Source organism: Oscarella lobularis, chromosome 7 (genome assembly GCF_947507565.1).
Source record: "Oscarella lobularis chromosome 7, ooOscLobu1.1, whole genome shotgun sequence".
In the NCBI taxonomy this organism is placed as follows: Eukaryota; Metazoa; Porifera; class Homoscleromorpha; order Homosclerophorida; family Oscarellidae; genus Oscarella; species Oscarella lobularis.
This window is the reverse complement of record NC_089181.1, coordinates 2,552,659-2,569,964: the sequence shown is the minus strand read 5'-3', so window position 1 is coordinate 2,569,964 and position 17,306 is coordinate 2,552,659. Positions and strand designations below refer to the sequence as shown.

Here is a 17,306-nt window from a genome sequence, read left to right as displayed (position 1 = left end):
TGCAAGAAGAAATGTTCTATTTCGAGGAGAAAGAATTCACACTAAGTCGACCTTTTCCGGGTACAGGCCGGAGCGGACGTGGAAGGGGGAGGGGACGTCTACGGCGTCGTAACGACGTCGAGCATGCGTCGCGGCTCGCCTTCGTTTTGTAGTTGGCAGAATACGCGTTTTTCTCAGTTTCCATGGAGTGGACAACGTTTTTCAAGGAAGCTGGATTACCGCAGAGCGTTGCTGCTGAGTAAGTCGCACGTTTGAGTTGTGGAGGCCCCTTTCGAGGGTACGACTCGACCGACCGTCTGTTTCACTAGGTATGCAGTCGTATTCAACGACAATCGGATGAAATTCGACATGCTTGCAGACATAACGAAGGTAAACACGCAGCAAAGCAACCGAAACAAGCGAAAGCGAGCCAAAAAATCAGCTAGTACACTCACTCCTAGCTACCACTCGTAAACCCACACATAAATAGTAACAACGGTATTTGCTAATTGCAACGGGGGCATTTCGATCTTCTTCTCCGGCTCGTGAGGCGGCGGAAAGTCGTTCGGACATCCGTCGTCCCCATTCGCCGTTTCCCCACAACGCCAAATCAAATCGAGCGATTTCGTAAAGAGAATGGGATCTTTTTCAAAGAACTTATACGCGCTCATCAAACCCGACCCACCTTTGTACGTACAACCGGAATTTTCGCTGTGATAGAGCCCCTTGTTGAAATAGTAGGCGGAGAGGAAAAAATCCTCGGTCCCAGACGATAGAAACATCGTATCCTCGCCGTCGATCGAAACGCGCATGCACGCTTCGAGATAATTAAAATCCGTACTATTTGCGGCGAGCGTGACCTGATAGAGAGCCCCAGACGCATCGGAAACGTTAGCAATATGAACAAATTGCCTCGGCGCGAGTTGCGTCGCGATCGTCTTGTATAACTTAAGTCGAGTGTTGGCGGGAAATTGCAGATCGCCAACGATGATTGGATAATTTTCCACCCCACGCACAATGTACCAAAACGTCCCGGTTGTCAGGCGCGTCGCCGTAATCCGAATCGACTTGCCGTACGGCACGCGATACGTGTTGTAAATGCCGCCGTCGGCTTCGTGTCCGATTCGACCGGCGGCGTTCCACGGCACGTTCGGCGACTCGAGTTTTTCGCCGTAACCGATGCCGTGCGCGAGTAGGAGTTGAAAATCGAGACTTGGCGACGTTTCGTTGTCGACGTAGATGCGTATGCGCGTGTCTTCGTTCATTGCGCCTTTGCCCGTGAACCACTGCTCGGTTATGACTCCCGGTTGACCCGTTCCGCGCTCGTAGAGCGTCTTTTCCACGTTCGCTGCGAGGTGACCGCCTTTGATTGCCGACGAGAATGATTTCATGTTAGGCGCGACCGGCACGGCGGCGTCATTTAGCGAGAACGAGACTAGAGCGATGAGTAGAGCTAGTAGGGCCATCTTGCCACGTGAGGTCTCATGGGCTGGCGTGACGTTTCCTTAGGATATATTGACGGAAATGGGGATACGAAAAATGGGCGACATTTTGGCGATCGTGCGGCACGCCAAAACGGTTCATACGCAGGTGCAGTGCAGCGGGGGGGAATACGCGTTGTATTTCTCAATTTCCTGCTACGAATAGGAGGTTCGTAAAAGGGAAGCGTCGCTTGTGAAATCGTCACCCTTGCAAAAATCCGTTGTAACTCCGCTCAAGCAAATGCCCACTGGCGGTGCCGCCGCTCTTCCTGCGTCGCGCGTTAGTAGCAAAGTGGAGCCAGTAAAACCAAAGCCAAAGCTAAGAATTGAACAAGGTCTCTTAGAAGGAAATCTCTTGTATATGCAGGGTGGAATTCTTTCTTAGAGAAACTGCCTACGTCATGGCTAAAACCGGATGTTCAGCTGGCAATGGTTGCTAAGCAGAATAGAGCGCGCAAAGTGATAGCTCCGTCGAGCTTGAGCAGCATTGATTCCAGGCCAGTTTTAAAATCAAAAAATCTCTTTTTCAATGAGAAACGTTATTGTCAATGTAGGACAGTGAAAAGGCGAGCTGATGACGCGGGATCCTATACCATTAAAATGCCTCAGGGCTTGACAAATAAGACGAGACAAGTCCTGCAACGTCAAGCAGAAAGTAGGAATAGTTGGGAACTCTCAGTCTTCTAAGCATGACGTAATGATGTAGAAGCCTCCAAGCCCGCCATATTCAGTCGTTTGGGCTCTTCTTCATCAGATGACTCGTCGATTTTTGGACGATTAGGATCATCTACCCCCACACAACGCATTATAACTACGCCTATTACCACCACACCGAGTGTTCAGTCAAGGCTTGGAGGTATGAATTCAAGTCGACTGTTGAGACAGGACAAGGAGTCCGCCTCCCCTTCTTCTGTGTTTGACCGGCTTGGTAGTAATGCATGATGAATGAGTGTTTGTCACGTTTGTGCGTTTACGGTTTTATTAACTTTGAGCAGATAATGAAGAAAGAGAGGAATGTGATACCAACAAACAACGACAATGAAAGACCGTCAGTTAGTCAAAAAAAAAACAGGGAGAGAACGACTACCGTGAAAACTTTTTATATAGTATTACTCCAATGGTTATTCCTCCAATGATTATTCCACCAATCAATGCTATGTGCCTCTTTTTCAACGCTCTGGACTGTTCCTAAGCGAATTGACGTCACAAAATGCTCATCTCAAAAAAAGATGGGTTCATTACGGAATTATCTGGAGGGTAGGGTGGGCGTTCGTCATCTTCATCGTCGTCCTTCTTTCCTACGCCTTTTTCTACTACGAGCACTACCCGCTCTTTTGACTTGTGAAACAGCTGGACGGCTTCAAAGTGTTTCACATTAGACACGTCAACGTCATTAATCTATTTTCATGCGCGAGCACGTGATTCTATTGATCAGTGCGAAGGAGGCGTGGTGGAAACCTTGAGAATTTTGTCTCCTTGCTCAAGACGACCGTCTTGCGCTGCGGCGCCCTCCGGTTTGATTGTCGTCACGAAGATGCCCGGATCGTCGTCGAGAAATCGATTGTCCGTTCCGCCGCGAATGTTGAAGCCGAGGCCTTGGGAGGATCTTTCGGCGCTATTTTCTGCAGGCGACGCGACGCATCATACCTGTTTGGCCTTTTTCCAGGACGATTTCGTGCACCGATCCCTTCGCCAGGTTCATATTATCTTGACTTCCACTGTATATTTCGCGTGGTTCCTAGAGCACGAGACGTTGTGATCGAAAAAGGGCTGAAATCGTCGCAAATCACCTCGTCTTCCATCGTGTCACGTTGGGGGCTACGCCTGCGCAATTGGCATAGCGCGCGTAAGAATGCGATGCGTCCAATCACCACCTTACGTTCGAGTCAGCTGACAACCTCAGCATCGTGCTTTCGCGTTTTTCGTCGTTTCTTCGAGCATTCCGACCAATTCGACGGGAATGAGTCGCGTATTTGTCGGCCGTCTTCCGCATCAGTGTCGCGAGCGCGATCTAGAGCGATTTTTTCGCGGTTTTGGTCGCATCAGAGAGGTCAACTTGAAAACCGGCTACGCATTCGTGGTAAGAAGACAATCCTAACCGAGAAGAGCATCGAAAGCACTTTGCACGACTCGTATTTCTCACGGGGACCCCGTTTCAGGAATTCGACGACTACAAGGACGCAGACGACGCCGTGTACGAACTCAACGGGCGCGATCTTCTCGGCGAAAGGTAAACAGAGATCGCAATCGATCGAAACGATCAAAAACCGCTTCGTAGAGTCGTCGTCGAATTGGCGCGCAGTTCCCGAGGTGGGCGTGTTCCTTTTTCCAAAAACAAAGCGTAAGTTCACCGAGAAGAGCGTCGAGGCCACGTCGTGCGCAGCAGTGCACGCGTTTAAATTCTGCAGTTCTCGTAGTTTCGACAAGTACGGGCCACCTGTTAGAACGGACTATCGTTTGACCATCGACAATTTGTCAAGTCGAACTAGCTGGCAGGTAGGGAGAAACGTAGGGAGAGAGATGAGGGGAGGGGAGGGGAGGGGGGAAACAGACACAGCAGTAATAAATAATAATAAAATTTATATATTTTTAAATATTTCAACTTATTATCACGCCTTATGAATTCCTATTTAGTAATTTTAGGACATAATTAACGCCTGTCCAAATGTAGAAGGGTTTGCCTTCACCTTTTTTTTCCCCCGCGCGTCGTCTTAACTTGAATGATTTTCGTCGCAGAGCGCTGTCAGTGTGCTGCTCACGGACGTGTTGTGTTGTTATTGACGACGTCTCTCTCTCTCTGTGTGTGCGCGCGCTCGAGTTTGAGGCAGGCAGGCAGGCAGGCGATGATCCGACGTCGAAAAAAAAACTAAGATTGCACTCCTAATCACACGTTCGACATCTCGCTTTTGACGCATGGGTTGAGAGGGGGCTATAAAAACGCAGAGACTCCGGGAGAGAGAGGGAGAGAGAAAAAAACCCTTCTTCTCTTCGACTGAAACTTTTCCGTTTTGGGCTTGTCAGGATTTGAAGGATTTCATACGCAGCTATGGCTGTGAAGTCACGTACGCCGACGCGCACAAGTGGAGACGAGGCGAAGGGTGCGTGACGTCAAAAAACGCACAATAAAATAATCATTCCTGCGGTGTCCAATTTTTCTACTTTGATTTTTCCTCCCTCGTAGAACGGTGAGCTTTGCGTCCGTCGACGACGCAAAACGCGCCGCCAGAAAACTAGACGGCGTCGAATTAGACGGCCGTCGTTTGAGAGTCTCTATGGTAAGACGAAATGGGGAGGAAGGGGGCCTCTTTTGGAGAGACGTTCTCGTTTAGGAGCATGGAAGATCTAGATCCAGGTCCAGATCCAGATCGCGTTCTAGGTAGGAATCTTCTTTGGGAGAGAAAGAGAAAGATTATTGGTCCCTTCCCCTAGGTCGCGCTCTCGACATTCTAGATCGCATTCCCGCGACTCTAGGTCGCCGCGTCATCGCTCCCACAGCCGATCCCCGTCAAAGTCCCGATCTCCGTCGGATCGAGAGCATTCCAGGTCTAGATCGCGATCTTTGTCCAAGTCGCCGGACGATAAAGGGCGCTCACCAAGCGATAAAAGCAACTAGATGAACAGGGGAGTCTTGCCTCCTTTCTTAGAGGATTGCCTCGTACTTCTTTGCTTGTTTGCTTGTCGCTCTTTTGTCCTAGAACTGTGGTAAAATATATGATAGCAATGGTGTTGCAGTGAGCTTCGAATAGAAGGAGGGACACACCACGCGTGTGCTAAGACAAAAGTCTCTTTCTTTCTAATGGTCCAAGATTCTTAGATTTCCTGACACGATCTTGTTCTCAAGTATGGCTCCAGAGGGTATGTCGATGCGTTCGCCGTGATTTGCAATAATGATGACAGTTCCCTGAAAAGAGAAGAAAAACATTATTTTTCAGTTTAAAAGGAGGATTGCCCTTTGCACCTTTAGTGTCACATTTTTGCCAAATCTTACGTCACCAGAAACGGTGAGGTGGTGAAGATCAAGTAGCTTAGGAATGCTTTCGAAGCGATCCAAAAAGTCCTTCACCTAAACCACAAAAAAGTAAGAAATTTTCTCAAATTTCTATATTTGCTCCCTGCCTTTCTAAAATGGCTGCCCAGTTTGACAAGAGGCGTCGTGGGAAAATTCCGTCTCGAGCTCATGTGCAGACATCCGTGAGTCATGTCGTAGAGATCAGACATAATAAGTAGAAGATCAGACGTCGTTTTGACGGGCAGAAAACGACTGCGCGGTACGTTGACACCCCAGGCCTCTTCGAAACACTTGATCGCAGCTCCGCAAGCCGTTTCCAATTGAATGACGTTCAATCCACTATCAAGAGTCTAACAAAGGTAATATTTTAAGTAACCTATTCTAATAATTTATATAGCTTTACCTTGCGATTTACAATCACTTCCATATCTAGCGATTTGGTCTTCACAACGCGATCCAGAGCGTCTAATCGTATCCATAGATTATTTGTATTGAATATTCTAAAAAAATAACCCGTGCATGACATGCCTATGGAAACAACGCTCGTACTTAAATTTGGAGACCGATTTGAACTCATCTTGCTAGAGAAAAGATAAGAATAGAAACTGAATTAGTAGGCGCGTACGCACGTACGTGTTCAAGAGGAACTTGAGCTATTTCGAGCAGTCTCAGTTTATCCTCATATTGAATAAGAGTTCCACCCTGAAAAAAAACATTTCTGTAGAATAATGATCCTTTTTCTCCTACATAGACCTTGCCTTCACGTCGGCAAGGGTCTTGTCTGTGACCTCCATCACGTACTCGTTCTTCCCCTCCGAACAGATCAGACTGTTGAGAATTTTTAAATCGACGGTTGCGCCCAGATTGTCGATATTCGACGCAAAGACGAATTCCTTTCCTAGGGTGAGAAACTTCTCAACAAGTCCGCTATTACTGAACGCCTGATAAATGTCCCCGTGTCCTGGAGGATACCACCTTATAAGAAGAAAAAAATCAAAGGTAAGCAAGCTTTGTATTTTTTAGTTAACGCACCAGTCTCCCTGTTTCGTAGCGAGATCGACGTGTTCGGCGAGAGGAAGTCGAGACTCCTTATTGATACGCGGATAGCGGCTCTGGCAGAACGTGTACACCTTGACGTTCATGTGCTGATACTTGCGCACGATTTTCAGCGTCTCTTCGTGCGTGTTGAACGAGTCCATGAGAACGAGCGGCACGTGGCATCCGTACCTCACGTTCAACGCCTATCAGAGAGAGGACGAAGATAAGAAAACTATTTCTAATTTTGGCGATGTGTCGTCTTACCTCGATTTGTCTCACGGTCAAGTCTAAGAAGGTGAGATCGCTTCGCACCGATATGATACTTTTGGGTCCCTCGCATCCCATGCTCGTTCCCAAGCCGCCGTTTAATTTCAAGACGACGAGTTTATTGAGCATTTCGCGCACCTTCGACGTATCGTTGCTTTCCTTGGGCAGCGATTCGTAGGGACGAATCTAAAAGATATGACAAATATTATGAAATTATTGACTGAATAATTGTTTTATTTATTACGGTTCCTTCGGGAGGTGGATGAATATTTTTCCAGACGATGGACGGATTCATTTCGCTCGTCAAATAGCGTTTGAACAGGCTTCCAAAGCCTTCGAACTCCTTTCGTAGTATCTAACCGAAGAGCGCGCAATCACGTGTCGACCCAATCGACCAATCGGGGAGCTTTTTCTAAATTCCCTTACCGCTCTCTGTTTGTCGGACTCGTTGGCCGATTCGAGCAGTTTTTCTAACTCTTGTCGAAGCGCCGCTTCGGCGTCGGTCTGGCCGAGGCGCTTGAACTCGCGCACGCTGTCCATTCGTGGCCCGGGACCGAGCGGAGGACGCTCTTCTTCGTCGCTGCTCGTCGTCGTCGTATCGGTTTTCTTTGGGGAGAGGATCCCAAGGTTAGCCATGGAGACAAAAGGAATAAGTGGGGGCCCTCGCCGCGGCTGTGCGTTATGTGGGAAGAAGTGCACGAGTAATTCACGTGTGTTTCATGCTAGTCTGACGTGTTGCATGGAGCACAAGGGCGTGAACTTAAGTGTACTGACCAGCGATTTCAGATTCTGTACTAAGTTCTGCATATTCTTTGTTGATGTTCTTTCTTGAAGTTGAAGCGAATCTACCTAGCGTGCGCTAAGTTCCACTTCCACTCCAATCTGGTCTGTACGAGTCAATGCTAAAATTATACATTTCGATCTCGTGCATTTCTATCGTTTATCGCGTTTATCGCGATCATCGTTATAAATAGCCAAATGGTGTGAGAACGAGGTGCGCACGTGCTTAGCCGGAAAACAACTTCGCGCTTGCGCTCCACCGAGACTTCAGCCCTCCTTTGCACGTGAACGCCTAACGGAGTCGCGACGCTCGAAGACGCTTTGCATGCGGTCGCGTCTGGGACGTCGTGGTCAACCTGGGCTTGCGATCATCATCGCATTGCTACTCCAACTTCCATTAGCAGGTGAGAAGAAGCTTTCTGGTGACAGCTGTCACCTTAGGCTTAGGGGGACTTCCTAACGCGACCGGAGGGGGACCCTTTTACGGTCGTAACGGCGTACACTCCTATGTACATCGAGTCCTATCAGATCACATTCTACGACGATCGCTACGAATCGGTTCTCCTCGCTAAAAAAGGATGCCGTCGAGAAGGCGTGGCTTTCCCGTCGCGACACTTTTTCTTTTTTTATTCAGTCGCTCATCCCTACCAACATCTCGAAGCGCCGCGAATCGTCGCCGAACCGAAGCCCAGCATCGTCGGTTGGGGCGACGCGATTCTGTCGTGCAATGCGAGTGGAAACGCGACGATATCGTGGTTTCGCGCCGACGGGACGATAGTCGCGCGCGCGACGCCAACCATCGTCATTGACGAAGGCGAAACAGACGGCGAATTGGCGTACTATTGCGCGGCCACGATCGCCCACGTGGGCACGGTACGAAGTCACACGACCAAAGTGAAATTTCATCACGGTAACCATACATATATGTGTATTCGATTCCCGACTACGTACAGTACAATCTTGATTTTTTAGGTATGACGTCGAATGTGACGGTAACGCGCGGTAATAGCGTTTATCTGCCCAATTGCATTACCAACGATTGGCTATCGGGGAACGTTGGAGTTGTTCGGCTGCCAAATGGAGGCCTTCTAGTTCGAAACGTATCCGTTCCGAATCAGGCTCATTTTACGTTTTGGTGCGGCAGCAGGGGAATGACGATTTACGTCACTGTGTCTTCAAGTGAGACCCCAAAAAAATCAATTAATTTGATTTAATTTTTTTCTTGTTGTAGAAGTGCATCCTCTTTCGTTTGTCACTGAACCGCCTACGGAAGTGATAATTCCTTGGAATTCGACTCACGTTATTCCTTGCGTTGGGTCCGGCTGGCCTGCGCCGTCTGCAACTTGGTATCGAAATGGGAAACGGATTGATGACAATGGAAATCAAATTCTTCAAGATGGCGGAATGCTTATCTTCTATGCCGTTTCTATGCAATCGTCCGGGATTTACACGTGCGTTATTGAGAATGAGCGCGAGAAACGGAATAGGAGTGTTCACGTGATGGTTTCAGGTACACACTTCTGAGTGTATCCTATGTATATATATGTCTTGGAATGTCTTTTCTAGATGTTCCACGTGTCAGCTCGTCTTTTATCAGCAAAATAGGTCTGAAAGACAATACGGTGACTCTCACGTGTCCTCTCCTTCATTTCCGCTATTCTCCTTCAATTCCACGCGAGCGACAGAGGCTCAATATTACGTGGCTTATCAACAACACGGAAATAAATCATGCAAATCGATCTAAGCTCGTCATCACCGACGTTGCCATGGCCGACGAAGGCATGTATCAATGCTTTGCATCGAATTTGCTACAAAACGTCCAAACGACGTTTCGACTGCGAGTGGCAGGCAAGTCACGTAATAAAATCACAACCAAGATATCTATTTTTTCAAATAGACGCACCCGGTGCTCCGAGAGGATTATCCGCCGTGAACGTCAAGAATCAGTTGCGTATCACGTGGTCTCTCGGCAATCCTCCGTGCGATTTTTGGTCGCTATGCCAACGCAATATGTACAACGTTAAGATTGGCTCAACGAAGGGAGAACAGTTTCTCTACGAGGGAAGAGAGAATTTGACGAGCGTTGTCATCGACGTCACGAAGAGTTCAAATTGGAAATTTCTCGATTGGCTGTATTCAATTAAGATCCAGGTTGTCGTTTTCAACTGGGCTCTCTCCATTTCCAGTATCCCGGCGACGACGACGATTCGTCTCAATGGTGCGTCAATAGATAATATATGGATAGATAGATATTATACGTTTCTTGGGGGTAGCCTATGTTGATTTGACGGCAGAAAATCTCGGCGTTTCGACGATGACGATTAGCTACGATTGTCCCATCTTCTGGAATCCTGTTACGCCTTCAGAAATGAGTCACACTCGCACGCTCACCGTGTTTTCTTCCAATGGAGATCGATTCATGGTACACATAGAGTCGTTAGCAATATCAACTCATTTATAGGGTTTTTTTTTATGAATATGAAAGCCGGACGTTCGACCGTACAAATATCCCACTCCGTTTTACGTCTCCAGCCTTGCGCCGTTCACGCTATTCAATTTCATTGCTCAGCTTTGTTTCACTGCCACTGGCAATGTTATAAAGTCTCGATCAATCACGTGTATGACGTCAATGACAGGTGACCATATAGAAGCAAATAGATAAATCATCAACTGAGCCACTTTTCTCTTCTCAGCGCCTCGTCGCAGTCCCGTCATTACATCGGTCTATCGATTGAATGCAACATCTTGTCTCATCACGTGGACGGTATACACATACATATACAATATTTACCATTCTACGTTTTAATTTCTCGTTTAATTAAAGCTCTCCACGGAAACGGCGTCGCACTTTGACGTCAAAGTCTTGGATCGCGACGACAAAATTCGTCTCGTTCGGTCTCTTAGCAACGGCGACGGCGCTCGACACGAGGGCGTCATAACGGCGTTGGAACCGTGGGTCGACTATACGTTTCGCGTGCAAGCGTGCTGCAGCGTATTCGGATGTCGCGAGTGGAGTCTCAAGAACAACGTCGACTGCGCCGCGTCGATTCCTCTTTACACGAGACACTTGTGCAATCCGAACTATTGCAATTGCACTGGCACCTCTCTACCGAAACTCATGAAACGTCATCCGTTGACGCGTCAGTCCCGCGGGGATTAACGTATCTTTTTCTTTTATTATTGATTTTTTTTTCGTAGAAGTTGACGTGGATTTTCGTCTGGTCGACGTTTTCGCTCGCGAAGCGATCGTCGCGTGGCGACCCCTCGTCGTCTTCTCGTCCGTCGTTCGCGTCGCGTATCGCCTCCAAGTGACGTCGACGTGGTTCGACTTCGAGTCGACTCTTCTCTCGGCCGGAAACGCGACGCGAATTGCCGGCTTGTGCCCGGACACGGACTACACGCTCATTCTGAGCGTTTTGACGAGCGATCGAAAAGAACCGGCGTTCATTCTGCCATCAATAGCACTACACACTACGAATCCAGGTATTTTCAGGTTCTTCATACAGAGAGCTATAGTACGATTTGTGTTATTCTTTTAGTATCTGTTGTTCCTCCGACCGATTTGAATGTGACGTGGTTTGACGACGGTTTCCGCTTGCGTTGGCTCGTAAACGACACTTGTCCGACCGTCTACAATATTTCCTATTGCCAGATGAATGAGAGTCGATGTTTCAGCAGCGCTCTCCTCTCCAACGGCACCGACGTCTCGACGACAATCGACGGGCGACGTCTCGTGCCGGCGGCGACGTACGAGATCAAAGTAAAAAGCGAATGGAGCGACGTTTGGTCCGAGTCGGTTTCCGTGACGAACGGACGTAAGTCTTTGACGGCAGAAATCGGGGAAGAAAGCAAAAATAGAAATTTCGTTTTTTTTCCTTTCTCTCCCAGTATACCCGACAATTGTCTCGCTTGTTTCGTCGAACGACAGCGCCGACGGCGACGACGTTCTGTTAGAATGTTCAGCGACGGGATATCCCGCTCCAACTGTCCGCTTGACTCAAGGCGGACGCAGTCTCACAACAGGTGCGCGATATAGAGTTCGTGGATTTAGTTTCCTATCATCTGTAGCAGATTCTTGTCGCCGTCGCAGTCATTTGACCGAATGCAGTTTTCGTATTTCTAACGACGGCACTGTCGCCGCTCGGCTGTACAACTGTTGGGCGAGAAACGAACTGGGCGCGAGAAATGCGTCCGTGTACGTGCATTGGTCGTCAATAAAATTGACGAAATCAAGAGGTAAGAGTTTCCTTCGTGAAAAGTGGCCGCACTATCTCTCTTTGTCGTGTACAGGTGTCTCTGGGACGACGATAGCGTCGACCGCAGTGTCCGCATGTATCGCCTTCGGCATCCTTCTCGCTCTTCTTATAGCGGCGAGAAAAAGGTGACTAGATCGAGAAAAGGGATTGCATGCTTTCCTCACTTGTTTCTCTTTCTGTTTTCAGAAAACGCACCGTTAAAGTGAAGAAAAAATCGGCCGTCGGTCCTCACCGAAAGGAGGTACGTAAAAGAGAAAGCGTTGTGCGCGTGAATTCTTACGGCGTCTCCAGTCAGAGAACAATCAAACCGACACCACAGAAGACGGCGAATCTGGACTCAACGAGCCACACCAGAAATGCGATCCAGGCCGGAACGAAGCAACGAATGAAATATTTGAGAAACACGAAGAAATACCGTGGACCGCAAGCGAACAGGCGGTCGTCTCTGATCGACGGGATCCCGGCGGCAACGTTTTCGAAAAATTAAAATTTTGGAAAAATTTTCGCAGACGAAAGGAGTCTGGCAGCGGGTGCGCTATGACCGAAGTTTGTCACGGCGGCGACGAGAGTGGGAGCGGGAGTCGACGTCCCAGCCGAAAGTCGTCCAGTGCCGTTTCGACGAAATCGACGGGAAGTCAACGACGACGCCTAGGCGTCGTCTCTCTGGATCAGGCGCCGTTTTTGACGTCGTCGACGTCTGAATCGTCGGAAAGTCGAGAATCGACGCCGGCGACGGTTACGACGCAAGATAGCGATGTGTCATCGCGAGAAATCAGTCCGGTGTTTACCGTCGAATCGCCGGACGAGGAGGCTGTCGAACGCGAATTCGCCTCCGATCCCGACATGGACGGACCCGAGGCGGCGGCGGCGGACGAGGCACGACGGCGGGTGAGCGTGAGAAACGGCGATTACATTGAACTGCCGAGACGTTCGACGGTGGAGCAGCGCAAACGTTTGTCCTACGTGAGCGTTGCAGAGCTGAGAGAGGCGACTCCGCGCGGCGGCGGCGGCGGCGGTGGAGATCTCAGTGGGAGTAGTGGATACAGAACGGGGGGTACGTCGTCAGGGGACTCCTACTATCCGGAGCCGTCGGTAGACGGCCGTACAAAACTAGGTGCAACGGCTGAAGAAGAGAGCGAGGAAAGTCTCTATACAGACTCTGATGGAAGTGAGGGAGGTTTAGATATATAATTGTTTGGTACACAGAGAGCACGGAACTGTTCATAGCCTTTTTTTTTATTACCGGTATGTTAGAGTTACGTAGCACATCAAATACAATTTTTTCAAAATGTTTGTATATCTAGTTTTTCTGCGACGAGGAAGCGTGTGGGGCTCCAACGCAAATGGTGCAATGCTGGGGCGACGACGTTCCCACGTGCCCAACCGGAAAAAAACGTCTGCGCTTGCTCGGCGAAGTCCTAAGCACGTGAGATCTCAGATCTGAGACGAGATAAACCATGAGGCAGCGCCTGGATTGCGACGGCTTGTTTGCTTCGGACGTCGCGATTATCGCTCTCCTAGTGATCTCGGTCCTATTTCAACCGGCCGGCAGCGTTTACACGACAGGTCAGTGAGTTTACGTAAGCTCGCGAGGGATCGATCGAGACAATGAAAGGGGAGAAGGAAGAGGGGACCCTTTGTTCGACGATACGTCCAAAAAAAGAGAGAGTCGCAGCACAGAACGCATAGAAAGAAGGACCCAAAACGCTTGCTTTGCTAACGAGAAACAGAAAAGGGGCGTGGCCGCTCTTCCGCCTAACGGAGTTCGCGTTTGTAGCAGTCGAAAGTCGCAGCGTGGCGACGTCTCCGCAATTCGCCGTCGAACCAAGTGACGCTTGGCACACTCAAACTGTGACGCTCAACTGCTCCAGCGACGACGAAAGCGTCCGAATAGCGTGGTTCGACGCCGATGAAATCGACGCCGACGCCGACGACTCTCCCTACGTCATCGAGGCGAATTCGATCTCAATTTCCAATCCATTGAAACCTCGAGAGACTTCGTATTTGTACTATTGCACGGCGACGTTGCCGTCCGTCGGAACGGTGAGAAGTCGTACGGCACGCGTACGTTTTCCGGGTAAATATTTTAATTGCGCCATTATATCGGATTTTTTGATAATTGTTCTCTGAAGAGAAAATAAGAAAAGACCCGTTAGTCGTGCCCAGTGGCAATTCTCTGTATTTGCCGCCCTGTTATGAACATCAGTGGACGTTGAATTTGAAAGACAGAAGATCTCGTTTGCACTCACTACCAAATCAAAGCTGGCTTATAGAAAATGTAACACGTGACACATTTCAACAATTTCCAAGATGTGGTAACAATAAAGTGAACATTACGGTGATTAATCAAGGTGAGTCAAAACACGAGGGAGAGTTCAAATTGCTTAGATTTTTCTTCACAAGGTCATTCTTCAAAGGTCAACTTCTTGACGAAACCCAACGATGTTTTAATTGAAGCTGGCTCTTCCGCAATTCTTCCTTGTATTGGATCAGGCTCGCCAACTCCGTGGACCGTGTGGCGGCTCGACAACTTGAACGTTTCAAAAGCTGTTGATCGCTGGAAAATTCGCCGTCAAAAGATTTCTCAATTACCCGTGCAGTACGGAGGTATTTTGTTCTTTTCGGCGGCACGAGTTGACGACTCCGGAAATTATATGTGTGTTGTGAAAAATGGCAAGAATAAGAAGAAAACGAAAAAGGTTCTCGTGAAAATTGTTGGTGAGTAGCGGAGCCAAGAAGAGTGTTAAAACCAAACGTTTTCTCTCTCTCTTTTAGACATACCGCAAGTCAAGACCACTTTTCTCAATGTGACGGGGGTCGAAGATGAAGCGATCAGACTCACGTGTCCATTTCGCCACTTCAGCTACTCCTCTTCTTTTCCGCGAACCGAACAAATGTGGATCGTCTGGCTTTTCAATAACACGCCCATCAACGAGACCCTAAACAAATACCAAATCGAAAATGACACTCTAGTCATATCGCGAGCGAGCGTCAGCGACGAAGGCATGTATCAGTGCCTCGTCGAAACTCCTCTGAGAAGCGTTCAGACGTCATTTCGAGTCAGAGTGGCAGGTGAAATGAAAATATCCTTTTATTTATTGACTAATTGTTTGCCGTATAAGATCGACCGAATCCACCTGCGTCTTTGACAGTGCGTCGAAATTGCGACGAGTTTGAGATCAGATGGCCTAAAAGTCGCTACAGTGGTTGCGCGTTTCAATCGTCATACAGCGACTGTCGCCTCATCTCATACGTTCTCATTGCCGCCAATAGCTCCGGATCGAGCAGCATAGTTCTCCAAAACTCGACTCGACCAAGAACATATAGTCTTCGCGTCACAGAATTGATTGATCTCGACTGGCAACATCCCATCATCATTCAAGTGATGGTTTGGAACGGTCGTCTAACGAGCCGTCCTGTATCAAAAAACATCAACTTGACGCGTAAGAACAGAAACACGTAAGCATCCCACGCGCTATCTCACGTCGTTTCCTTTTTTCAGCGTTCTTGCGTACGCGTCCGAAACACGTGAATGCAACGTGGTTTGACGGCGGCTTTCATCTCAGCTGGCGAATAAAAGAATCGTGTCCAACTGTCTACAATGTCTCTTATTGCCAGATGAACGGCAAAAAAGTTTTGAAGCGGTATTGTTTCACTGCTGAAACTGTCTCCAGCGACAGCAGAGTGAAAACGTCAATCAGCGACAAACGTCTCAAAATTGGAGCCGTTTATCGGATCAAGGTCCAAACCGAGTGGAGCAAAGTCTGGTCTCGAGAGACTTTCTTTCGAAATGGACGTGAGTTGAAATAACGGCCCCCGGGCAATAATCGTGAAATTTGATTTGGGGTCTTTATTACGCAGTTGTTCCTTCTATTCAATTTTCTTCTTTGATGGTGAATGACAGTGACGGTGGCCAGCAAATTGCTTTCTTGCATTGCACTGCCACTGGATATCCCACGCCCAACATCAGTTTGATTCCACGAGGAAACGGTACCAAAGAATTAAAATCATATTGATCATATCATTTCTCACGAGTCGTCTTTTTTTAGTTGTGTGGCAGTGTGACGGTCGCGGTCTTGTGCATTGGTGTGGCTACACCGTTCATCGGGACGCCGTCGGTCAATATACGTGCGTAGCGGAAAATGAGCTGGGACGAAAAAACGCGTCTGTTCTGTTAAACTGGACATTTCATAATCGAAGTCAACCGACGGAGGCGACAACTTCGATGCAGTTGTCAAGCAGCGCGCCGTCGGTGCAACTCCCAAGCAACACTCCGTCAGTGGAATTTTCAAGCAACACTCCGTCAGTGGAATTTTCAAGCGGAACTCCTTCGGTGGAATCGTCCACATCACCACCAGGTGAGTCAGTGTATGGAGGGTTAATTATTGAAATGATTGACAATATGTGAATCAAGAACAAGAAACTGCTTCTGTGACTGTCACCTTGATATTGGCGGTCGTCTTTGGCAGTGCAACTGTGTTCCTCATTTTGTTCTTATTTCTTATCGGAGTAGTAATCAGACACAAACGGTACGTTAATCTGCTTCACTTCGTTGGGCTAATTCTTTTTTTTAGTTTGAGACACAGTGCGCCTTTGGAGCATAACTCAACAAGCGGCGCTTGCACGTCGCTTCATCAGGGATGCTTCAGTGCTGTCTGTCACAAAACGGACAAGATTCGAAGCAAATCAACTGTAACTCCATATGATTCCAAAGAGGTAGGTGGTCTTTCTCTACACCGAAATTGACGCTCTATTATCATTCATACCAGTCACAAACTCAACGTGGCCAAGGCGATTTTTCGGGGCTCGAAGGATTGTACAAGAAACATAATTCAGACGATGATCCAATAATTGATAAGGTTGAAAACCAAGCATCGATCAGACCGGATACAATTACGTTGCCCACGCCGTGGACGCCGGCAAACGGACGAAAAAGGCAAAAGCCGAAAACGAAAGAGGCGGAAGAAAAAGACGACGGCGACGACAATTTCAACGATACAAAAATTCGTCAATTGACGGCCGAAGACGTTGAACGCGTTGCAAATCGACGACACGGCGTCATTCATAGACCCCTGCCAGTGGTTCCCGTTGAAGACGACGCCAGTCCCGTCGACTATACTCTTCCTCTGTCATCCGAGTCAGGATCGTCGTTGTCGCTTGGCAACTTGAGTAGTCTGAGCGGCATGGATTCGACATCGGAGCCCGATTTGGGACGGCAGTGTCGTCGTCAAGGCAACGGGGGAGGAGATTACGTTCCGGTCAGCGTTTCGGCTGGTACCTCGGGGCTGAAAATCTCTTCCAGTAAGAAATGTGTGACAAGTGCAGATGCCAACAACGAATCCTCAAGTGAAAGTTACGTTTACTGTATGGAAATTGAAATTCCTATCAATTATGATCCGGACGAAAGCGAATGCGAAAGCGACTGAGAGTTTGCTTTCCTAAATGTATATTTTTGAATTTTTGTAGAATACACGCCCCTTTCCGCCGAATCACGGG

General features: G+C 48.4%; 7 protein-coding genes across 8 annotated transcripts; 4 read left to right on the top strand and 3 right to left on the bottom strand.

Moving 5' to 3' along the window:
* The first annotated feature begins 123 nt into the window (after window positions 1-123).
* On the top strand, window positions 124-2,493 carry LOC136189702 (uncharacterized protein C19orf47-like). Its single transcript, XM_065977731.1, has 7 exons — window positions 124-238; window positions 309-369; window positions 1,489-1,569; window positions 1,627-1,795; window positions 1,846-1,957; window positions 2,015-2,115; window positions 2,167-2,493. The coding sequence occupies exons 1-7, from the start codon at window positions 183-185 to the stop codon at window positions 2,400-2,402; spliced, it is 816 nt and encodes a 271-aa protein (XP_065833803.1). The 5' UTR covers window positions 124-182; the 3' UTR covers window positions 2,403-2,493.
* Window positions 293-1,472, bottom strand: LOC136189701 (uncharacterized). The gene has a single exon (XM_065977730.1). It carries the CDS (start codon window positions 1,443-1,445, stop codon window positions 441-443), a length of 1,005 nt encoding a protein of 334 aa, XP_065833802.1. The 5' UTR covers window positions 1,446-1,472; the 3' UTR covers window positions 293-440.
* LOC136189705 (synaptojanin-2-binding protein-like) lies at window positions 2,299-3,294 on the bottom strand. Its single transcript, XM_065977734.1, has 5 exons — window positions 3,251-3,294; window positions 3,108-3,198; window positions 2,919-3,055; window positions 2,703-2,858; window positions 2,299-2,648 (listed from the first exon to the last, which is right to left on the bottom strand). Exons 1-5 carry the CDS (start codon window positions 3,260-3,262, stop codon window positions 2,544-2,546), a joined length of 501 nt encoding a protein of 166 aa, XP_065833806.1. The 5' UTR covers window positions 3,263-3,294; the 3' UTR covers window positions 2,299-2,543.
* A 33-nt stretch (window positions 3,295-3,327) lies between these two features.
* On the top strand, window positions 3,328-5,189 carry LOC136189704 (serine/arginine-rich splicing factor 4-like). Of its 2 annotated transcripts, none has more exons than XM_065977733.1 (8): window positions 3,328-3,540; window positions 3,620-3,690; window positions 3,739-3,801; window positions 3,878-3,956; window positions 4,482-4,558; window positions 4,642-4,735; window positions 4,790-4,836; window positions 4,890-5,189. In XM_065977733.1, exons 1-8 carry the CDS (start codon window positions 3,421-3,423, stop codon window positions 5,071-5,073), a joined length of 735 nt encoding a protein of 244 aa, XP_065833805.1. In that variant the 5' UTR covers window positions 3,328-3,420; the 3' UTR covers window positions 5,074-5,189. The 2 variants fall into 2 exon arrangements, with proteins under 2 accessions (XP_065833805.1, XP_065833804.1); XM_065977732.1 differs by having other exon boundaries at window positions 3,869-3,956.
* LOC136189700 (UTP--glucose-1-phosphate uridylyltransferase-like) lies at window positions 4,269-7,661 on the bottom strand. Its single transcript, XM_065977729.1, has 12 exons — window positions 7,549-7,661; window positions 7,201-7,380; window positions 7,019-7,129; window positions 6,772-6,960; window positions 6,502-6,710; window positions 6,228-6,444; window positions 6,103-6,171; window positions 6,019-6,050; window positions 5,873-5,969; window positions 5,577-5,819; window positions 5,419-5,523; window positions 4,269-5,361 (listed from the first exon to the last, which is right to left on the bottom strand). The coding sequence occupies exons 1-12, from the start codon at window positions 7,579-7,581 to the stop codon at window positions 5,254-5,256; spliced, it is 1,593 nt and encodes a 530-aa protein (XP_065833801.1). The 5' UTR covers window positions 7,582-7,661; the 3' UTR covers window positions 4,269-5,253.
* Window positions 7,662-7,837: 176 nt separating this feature from the next.
* LOC136188839 (uncharacterized) lies at window positions 7,838-13,103 on the top strand. Its single transcript, XM_065976630.1, has 17 exons — window positions 7,838-7,958; window positions 8,189-8,464; window positions 8,527-8,733; window positions 8,786-9,064; window positions 9,121-9,402; window positions 9,452-9,772; window positions 9,828-9,976; window positions 10,040-10,190; window positions 10,248-10,318; window positions 10,379-10,694; window positions 10,753-11,037; window positions 11,094-11,369; window positions 11,443-11,577; window positions 11,626-11,790; window positions 11,845-11,935; window positions 11,997-12,051; window positions 12,102-13,103. The coding sequence occupies exons 1-17, from the start codon at window positions 7,880-7,882 to the stop codon at window positions 12,999-13,001; spliced, it is 4,038 nt and encodes a 1,345-aa protein (XP_065832702.1). The 5' UTR covers window positions 7,838-7,879; the 3' UTR covers window positions 13,002-13,103.
* Window positions 13,104-13,236: 133 nt separating this feature from the next.
* LOC136189574 (uncharacterized) lies at window positions 13,237-17,299 on the top strand. Its single transcript, XM_065977582.1, has 12 exons — window positions 13,237-13,376; window positions 13,588-13,887; window positions 13,943-14,161; window positions 14,214-14,528; window positions 14,586-14,882; window positions 14,933-15,253; window positions 15,313-15,606; window positions 15,672-15,800; window positions 15,860-16,168; window positions 16,225-16,339; window positions 16,385-16,526; window positions 16,580-17,299. The coding sequence occupies exons 1-12, from the start codon at window positions 13,268-13,270 to the stop codon at window positions 17,234-17,236; spliced, it is 3,207 nt and encodes a 1,068-aa protein (XP_065833654.1). The 5' UTR covers window positions 13,237-13,267; the 3' UTR covers window positions 17,237-17,299.
* The last annotated feature ends 7 nt before the right edge of the window (window positions 17,300-17,306 follow it).